General features: G+C 31.5%; 1 protein-coding gene across 1 annotated transcript in view; it reads right to left on the minus strand.

Moving 5' to 3' along the window:
* The window catches only part of LOC129004377 (beta-alanine transporter-like), a 31,032-nt gene extending 30,410 nt beyond the window's left edge, over window positions 1-622 (minus strand). Inside the window, exon 1 of the mRNA XM_054432946.1 lies at window positions 411-622. Coding sequence (XP_054288921.1) covers window positions 411-610 — 200 coding nt within the window. The 5' untranslated portion in view covers window positions 611-622. The remainder of the gene's footprint in view (window positions 1-410) is intronic.
* Between the last annotated feature and the right edge of the window lie 9,005 nt (window positions 623-9,627).

Raw genomic sequence — 9,627 nt, forward strand, 5'->3', positions numbered from 1 at the left:
CCAACATATGTGGGGAAATTCATGGCTATAAGATGCTCCAACCTCTTTAAACGAATCTTTTGACGTGGTAACAGTAATGCAAATGATAATTGTTGAGCTCTTAAATAACCAAAAGAAAAATGTTTTACTAATATCCTTGTTGTACAATTGTCCATTACTACCATAGACTGTAACACTGTAGGCTGTAACTGTGTAGGTCTCTAACAATACACGATTGAAGGTCTAGGTTATACTTTGGCTCCAATCTAAAAGGAAGAGACGCTAAACATGATATATTTTTAGATGGTACATTTCAACCTGATAGGATTATATTGGAGGTATTATAACGAATAAAGCACCTAATTGTTTAATCATTAATTCAATGAGGAGTATAATATTTATATTCACAAGGACAAAAATACGCTTAATACCTGAGGTTCCGGGCGACGAAAGGGTCCAAATGGTCTAACTCCGGGACACGACACCAGTGCTGGGGAGCCGCGGCCATAAACAGCTGATTGTACGCGTGGAAGCCACATGGCAACACACAAGGTAATAGTACAAAGTACAACAACAGCTTTTGGTATGCCCCAAACTGTCCTACATCCGGGAGGATCTCGTCCAGGTCCATCCGTCTGGGAGGACGACGCGCGACTGAGCGTATTTGGGAGTTGCGACCCATCGGTGGGGGTGGCCATTGTTGCCCCCACCTCCCAAAGGCTAATCACGCTTTTGTCCTTTATAAGGATGTGGATGCGGTTCGATTAGGCTTTTGTCTTTTGAAGGATACAGTAAATGTTTTAATTTTTATTTAGGTTTTATGGACGATTAGTTTATTACGTTATCAACGATTTTAGCGGAAAATTTTGGTGGAAATGTAAATACCCCCACCGCAGCAAACCTGCAGACTAAGCGAATTTCTATTTGCCTGGTTGGATGTATATTACAATGTCTCCTCAAAAATATCACATTTATTCCCTAATCCCTAATCCCTAATCCTAATCCCTAATAATTATTTAAATAGCATTAGTGTACAGACAACTTAGGTTTGCTGCAATAGGGAGGGTAGAAAAGTGTTTTCGTTTAGTAAGATATGAATGCATTTTCCAAATTTGATTAAAATATGTTCATAAACAAGCAAACTACAACAGTGTAAGCCTACTTATTCTCTATAAGAATAACATAGGTATTTTAAATTATTTAAAATATTTTTAAATTTTCTCCGTAACCATTAGGCGCATAGTAACGTGTCAATATAGGCCTACTAAATTATTAGTTTTTTAAGCTCTACAATATGGTTTGGTAAAAACTTGCAAATTTGTTTGTTTTTAGGGCGAAAAATGGGAAAACGTAACTTTTACCCCATAAAACCCCCCATAAACACCCGTTCCCGTAATCCGATCATGCTGGTTCGCGAAATCGTTCGAATAAACGTAGGTTAACACGTTTATATTAAATTTAATCAAAATTGGATTATTTTTTCTTGAGTTATTGTTCTAACGGACGCATATATATATATATATATATATATATATATATATATATATATATACATATACATATATAAAAATTTGAACGAATGGTGTTTTTGGCCTCTGGGGACATTAAAATGAAAAAGTAAATCGGTCCTGGGCCTAAGTCTTACCATGAGACCTACGGTAATAGCTACTTCCCTATAGGGAAATTCGCTAAAACCTTTGGCTTTTAACAATTTATGATTTAACAACTGGCAAAACTCATTTTTGAATATGTGACAGCGTTGCTACCACAGAAGATGGAAGTATTGATATTTGCTGCAAAACGAGCTCACAGATACAAGTTATAAATCCCATATTCAGCCCAGGAGAACATCCCATTGACACTGATATCTTTCTCCAAGAATATTTGGTTCCAAACATTTATATTACATATAGCAACAGCATGCATATGAGTTTATATGATATAACCAAGAATTGAGCAATACACACACACACACAAATACACAACACGCACTAATCATATTTTATTCACTAAACTGTCCAAATTGATCCAAATTGTATTCAAAATGTTCTCATCCTTCTAATCTAAAAATATATTTAGTATTAACTCTACGTCAATAAGATACCGAAGTTCAAAATCCTTGCATCATGAAAGCCCACTGAAAATCAGCTTACGTGTTTATATGCAAAGATATACGTAGGCCTACGCTATGGTTCTGTAGGCCGATCCCTTTAAGTATTGACAAAAGACCTATTTTTGTGAAAGCTAACTTTTTTAGTATAGTATGTGTACCATGTATGGTAGTTTAGTATGAGTGGTGTGGATATAGTACGTGTATGGTGCAATTATTATTAAAATTGAATGAAATATAAATATTGTATGGGATGGTATATGTTTTGCAGGCTAACATAAAACCCAATTCTCAAACCCAAACCATATTGGTAGAAAAACTAGCAATAACTTCAATCTTTATTGGTATGGTTTTTAATAACCCATATTAAAACCAAGAAAAGTTTTTTTTAATGATTAACATTATTTGTACATAATATTTCACATCAAAGGGAGAAACATGGTTGTATTCTTTGTTTGTGAACACAAGGGAATGCGAATAATGATGAACCATCTCCATTCCAACACAACTAGGGGTGGTTTTAGCTCGACCCCGTTTCATAATACTGTAAAAGGTGAGTTTTCTGGAAACATTACAAACTCGTTCAGCTATGTAAACGGGCTATTGGGAGCTAAAAAGTTTTTTACAGATTAAAAAATTAAGCTGATATTAGAGAAAACGTATCAGTTTTGTATGAGAACTATTAATATTAGAAAGGTAAGTATTCTAATGCCTTTGATATAGGTTAATCACATTTTGAGTAATCTTTATTGTCCAGACCGACATGACTTTATACTACGGTAAAATAGGAATAAGAAGCGGATGAATCTCTTCCGGTCACTTAGGAAAGCCTTTGTAAAATTCAGTAGAATAGTTTTATTATCAATGTTAGTCCTTTATTAATTTATTAAATTATAGATGTAATCTTTGTTTTTGCCAGTAAGCTAAACTATGCTGCGCTCTTAGACATACTCAATTGTTATTTCTTAAACTAAAAAACAGTTTGATTGCGTTGAAACTAATATTGGTTTCCATGGCAAAGTTTGGACTGGAGAAAAGCTTTAGGATATTTGAAGGGGTGAGTGGATGAAGGGGGTAAGTAACATTTTGTTACTTTTTAGATAAATGGACCTAAAGTTTGCAGGTTATAACTATATAATTTTTTTTCATTCTTAAACCGCTACTATTACCTAACAATAAGGGGGTAAGTGCAGGGGACAATTGCGCAAAGAGTTATGGATGAAGGGTGTAAGTGAAGCACACAGAGAGTATGGATGAAGGGTGTAAGTGACACTTTAAGTAGATGAAAGGGGCAAGTGAAGCACTTACCACCTTTACACACTCCATTTGGGTGCATTTCCTGTACTCAACCCCTAAGTTAGAAAAATAACTCAGCTGTTATTATACTTAGGACTATGGGAGTCAGTGTACTATATAAAGCATCACTTACACCCTTCATCCATGCATCTAACTCAATTTTTACAAAATTGTTACTTGCCCCCTTCATCAACTCCACCTTTCATTTGTCAGGTCTTAAAGGTCAGTTACATAACGGAACTCAGATTGTCACTTAACACCATGTTAAAATGATTGCCTAAAACCGGAAATAGTACTGTAAAAATCTATAATCAGTGGACGGTAAACACAGCCTGGTGAATTAGTTGATCTCTAATAGTCATACAACTGCCTTTCCGTGTACTTAAAATGTATTCTATTCAAGCTAAATATTGATGAAATGTTTTCACCATCAAACAACGAGACGTACCTCTGAAAATAAGGTACTTATACATTATAAAGAAAAAAGTGTATAAAGTTCAAAGAGCATACGCATTTGTATACAGGATAAAATAAAGTTTTAAACTAAAATATTTGAAACTTGGTGCACTATAATTTATGCATTATGTATGTTTTATTTTGATGGTTCAATCAATAATAATTAAAAAGATAAATATATTTCAGAAATATAATAATAATATTTTAACATGGTGTTTTTTTACATTAAAGTTGCCTCTAGCATAGCCTCTTGTTCTACTAGCGTGTGTTTTACAACTTTTAAATAAGAGATTTTAATTAAAATACTGTTTTAGTATTATACAATTATGCCATTAAATACGTTAAAAATTATTAAACATAATCAAGAAGGACGCGCATGAAAGTCATGTGATATCGTTATATGCTAGTTCTTTACATTCAAACGGAACGAAAAACTAAATTCTATACAAGATACTTATTAAAAATTGACCAGATAAGCCAGGTTAACGTATAGATTCTCTGATAAGATATTTATAGATTTTAAAATTTCATGATAAGGAAAGAATATGCAATAAACAACTTACCTTAAATGTCATATTTAAATATGCCTCCAAAACTTTCAAAAAGTACTAAAGAGACCCCATTTAAGGTTCTCTTAATCTCGAATTGTGCTTGATCATAAACTAACAAAATTTCTGTATTGCATCGTTTTTATCTTCATTATTTTCCTTATAATTTTACAGGGTCAGCATAAATACATCGATTATTGTAAGATAATATTATATTCGTTTAAAATATAGTTAGTGTTGTATTTTTTCAATACATTTTATTCGTTACTGTAACATATATGAAAAAAGAGCAAGCCATAAAGAACATTCACAGCAACTAAATTCATATTCTCCGTATCAGAGAATGAAACGTTTTAACATCCTCAGGGTGAATTTCGTTTTGGAAGTTTTCCATTTTTGTTTGCGTTTATTCGTAGACATGAATTTTACATAGAAATGTTTGAGATTACTATTACCTTGAATCGTACTCGCAATTTTGTAATTAACTCATCGCGGTTAAAAACATACATTTTAGAAATGGAATTATAATCAAATTCAATATATTCTATGATAACACTGTAAACAGTAGGGATGGCCAGGCTGTTAATGAGCCGGGTTCAAACCCAGCCAATCACAAAGAGGTTTAAAGCCATGATGTAGCCAATATTCGGATATTTGTAGCTTAGACCTACTTTTCAAATGTCAGTAAAATGTTCATCACACGTAAAATATCTATATAAATAAAATTAGAGTTTTGTCTGTACATTGCTTAGAATAATGAACTTTTTGGTTATTTTTACATTTCATAGGTCAGAGAAACCGAATCAAACCTTATCTCAATTTCTGTCTGTCTGTCTGTCTGTCTGTCTATCTGTCTATCTGTCATTCTCTTGGTAACGCTAAAATACGCACTTTATTACAACTACTCCTCAATAACTATAGCACTGTCCCGCCTGAAACTTATTTTCCAAATACTATACATATATGAGATGGTTTTAGACGTATTTCATCGAATATGAGACAGTTAGATATTTAACAGTAAACCCTTGAAAATCAAGTTTTTGTCGATTTTTGACGTGGAATTTCTGGAAGCCCATGTTAACCTTATGAGAAATGAAATTATTGAATCTTAACAGCTGTTTCAATTAAACAAGTTGGTTCTGTTCTGTGATGTTCAATAGCATTAAAGTTACAAGGATTACCAACAGGGTGCAGCACTAGCACTATTATTTCTTTTACATTTATGACAACAGCTAATTTGCAACCTGGAGGCGAGTGAGCGTAGCGAACGAGCTAACCTGAAGGCAAGTGAGCGTAGCGAACGAGCTAACCTGAAGGAAAGTGAGCGCAGCGAACGAGCTCCAACATACAGGTGAGTGAGCGTAGCGAACGAACTTCAACCAGGACGTGATTGAGCCATGCAAACGAGATCAGATAGTAAAAATAAAAGTAAGCCTACCGTTATAGGATCGACCGGCAGACACAGAGGTAATTTAACCTTTTATTGATTGTCATACCGATCCGGAACAACAAAAAACAACATAAAATGAAGCTATGTATAATAGTTTGGCCAGCATATCTTAAAATATGCAAACCAACTGCTGTTCGTTATATAAGAAGGTTTCAACTGAATATTATAAGATCCCCGTGCGTAGAACGGGTACACAGCTAGTATGAAATAAAATAAAAATTGTTTTCAATTTATTTAAATTTTATAAGTTCAAAAGTTTTTAAATACACCTAAAATAGGTTAAATTGGTTGAAATTTCAGTTTAACATGGTTTTAATATGTGTCAATATTTGGATAGAGAAACATTTTGGGAGGGACAATAGTCTAAACAATGGTCAGTTAATTATGTGATTACATTGCAGTCCGGGGAGCTTACAATAATTAGTGTGACATTTAACTTGTTTTAATTAATCGATTTTATTTATAATCAAGCTCTCTTGTTTATTATTTGATACCCAACAATATTTAATCTTACACTGCATGTAAAAATAAATTTCAAAAAATATAGTTGGAGTTGTATTAAGTGTTATGGTAACATCCTTTAATTGTTCTAAGTAAATTATATCCTTAAATCCATATCTCTAATTAATTATACAATTTGTATTAAAAAATTTGAAGTTGTACATAACAAACGTTCTGTATCAATTAACTCAGTAAAATCAAAATTTAAAAAAAATTATTAGGCTACGAAACTTGATACGACCTTAGCCCACTTATGCCTACATTATTTTTGTTCTTTAATTTGGGTTCCACAAATATTTAAAATTTAACGATGGTTACAACTACATAATGCTGTTACTAACCACGCTGATTACGTTAATAGTATACAATCCTTTTCTGCTACAATATCATAGTTATCAACTATTAGCCCCATGCTATACTTAAGAGAAAACGGGATTCTAGCTTTTCTTAAGTTCCGTTTGTATATTGTTCGATTATAGAAATTAAAAGCAGCTTTTATAAATCACATGAATGTTTTAATTCATTGAAGAGTTTTTAAGCACATGAATTTGAGTTACTTCTAAATCTTGGTTAATTTATTGGAAAATACATTGTGGTTTTCCAGCTTCGACGCCATTGGTGCATTGTTCTTGTAGCGATTTTATAAATTTACCACCTTAGAACGTAATTAAATTTTGGATCCCAAAATTTCATGCGATTTGTTTTTAGCGAATTTCCTATATAGGGAATAAGCTATTACCGTAGTACTCGTAGTAAGACCTTGACCCGGGACCGATTAACTTTTTTGTTTTGAGGACCCTAGAGGCCAAGAACACCATTCAAATTCAAATTCATATATATATATATATATATATATATATATATATATATATATATATATATATATATAGATTTATATATATATATATGTGTCCGTGAACACGATAACTTGAGTAATTTTTATCCGATTTTGATGAAATTTGGTTTGAAGGTGTAAAGCGGGATAAACTTGAATGAGTTCGCGATCCAGCATGATCGGACCGTGGGAACAGGGTTTTATGGGGGGTTTTATGGGGTAAAAATTGGTTTTTCTCACTTTTTACCCTCAAAACACAAAATTTCCCAATTTTTCTCTAAACCTTCTTAAAGAGCTTAAAACAAACAATTCAGTATATCAAAGTGTTTTTGTACGGTTATTGGTTACGGAGAAAACTAAAAAAATGGTAAATTTGAAATTCCCATGTTATTCTTATGGAGAATATTGTAAAATGTTGTAGTTTGCTTGTTTATGGATATATTTTGATCAAACTTGGCAAATTTATTTATTTTATAGTAAGCTATCAATATTTTACTAAAAACACACTACTTTATTAGCTTCCTTGTAGCAGCAAACCTAGGTACTCGTTAAACCTAATAATGTTATTTAAATAGATCAATTGAAAATCAATTCGGCCAAATGGAAATTCGCTTAGACGGCAGGTTTGCTGTGGCGGGGGTATTTTAAAAATCTAATAGGCCGTTTTATAAAATACATTATTATAAAGTAATATAAATAGGTATGGCAATAGTTTTACTTGTTTAAATAAATGATACTGTAGATACAATGACATATCGATATACATTCATATTTGATCGTTAAAACAGGGACTACACCAGGTATTATATATCGATATACGTACTTAATTACATATTGTATATTGTACTAACCAGAGGTTTTTATATTAAATCAAAAAATTGTTCATTAATTAATCTAATATAAAAACTTAAATTATATTTAAGGATATCAGAATGTATTTTATCCGCTTTGTCTAGCTTGGTCTCTTAGGTACAATAAATACATGCTATGGCTCCCTAAATTGTAGAATCATAGCGTTTTTATTAGATTTGATAATGTAACAAATCCTGATGTTTATTTATACAAATGATAATTAATTTAAAATCAAAACCATTTATTTTAATATTTTTAAGCGTTTATATTACTTTGCAATTTAATGCTGGTGATACAAAAAATGATGAATTGTATAATCGCGTTAAAAACAGTTAAAATTAAACAATATTTAAGACAAACATAAAACATAGAGAGATTTATTTTAAATTAAAACATTAAGACAAGTGAAAGATCATTCCATAAAACATTATGATTATTTTACTTAAAAACCATGAGAGTTTTACCTAAAAAGCATGAATGTAATGGAATATTGAAAATTATAAATACACAGTGAAAACATTTAAAAGAGTTCCAAAGAGGCAATAAGTTATTGAGATGTTCTTATTATATTATTTAGAATATATAAAATATCAGTTTTTAACGAACAAGAAAATGAAACTTTTGACGTTTTTTGCAGCCTTTCTCCTAGAATTTTTATTACAGAAACATTATAATTATTAATAATTAGAGAGCTACATGTAATTAGATGAATGCAATTAGTTTAAGGTTTTTATGTAATATTTAATTATTATAGAGCTTTTAGCTGAGGTTTGTCCACTTTATTGCTCTTGAGTAGTCTATACTCGTACATTTTAGTAGAGATTAGTAGAATGTTCTAAACACACATATTCATAACTCTGTAGTGTGTTATGGTGTTGATATTTCTTTGAATTTGGTGCTAAATTAGCATGTTTTCCAAAGTAAAGTCGGGTTTCAATCTAAAAAATATCGAGCGCAAATGGAAATTACAATACTAACCATCAAAATAATACCGTAAAACGAACTGGGTGAAGTTTTATTGTATCAGGAGGAAATAGGAACCTACTTTTACATTAGTCAAACAATACATTAGTAAAAAGCATCTATCTCAAGTTAAATTTAAACCAAATAAAATTTATATGACTTTGGAAGACATTAAAACTCACCACCTCAGCTCTCTCTTCGAAGATACTATGCCATGCGTAGGTTTCCTATTGAAGTATAACCCATGTAATAGTTTCTACATGTTTCAAGAATAACGCAAATTATTATTATAACCAAATAACCTGTAGGCTACCCTCATGAAGAAATTTTATATATCGGATAACATAGTTTTCTTCAAATTTAGACTATGGAGTTTAAAATTCAATAATTCGTAACATTTTATAAAAGGAACATTTTGCACTGCATGTACCAGTAGTCCAAATAATAATTATAACACTTTTGATTGACATCAATATCTGGTAACTACCCTCTTGAAATATGTTTTCCCCCCACTATTCAGGGTATAAAAAGGTGTAAATAATTGTCGTATAGCCTATAAGCATATTTGGATTGTTATTTATCGTTATATTTTTTTAATATTCTTTATTGAGATTGCAAACAATTAAAAAACATATGT

Source organism: Macrosteles quadrilineatus, unplaced genomic scaffold (genome assembly GCF_028750875.1).
Source record: "Macrosteles quadrilineatus isolate MER2022 unplaced genomic scaffold, UCM_ALF_1.0 Scaffold_9__3_contigs__length_116548681, whole genome shotgun sequence".
NCBI classification, from domain to species: domain Eukaryota; kingdom Metazoa; phylum Arthropoda; class Insecta; order Hemiptera; family Cicadellidae; genus Macrosteles; species Macrosteles quadrilineatus.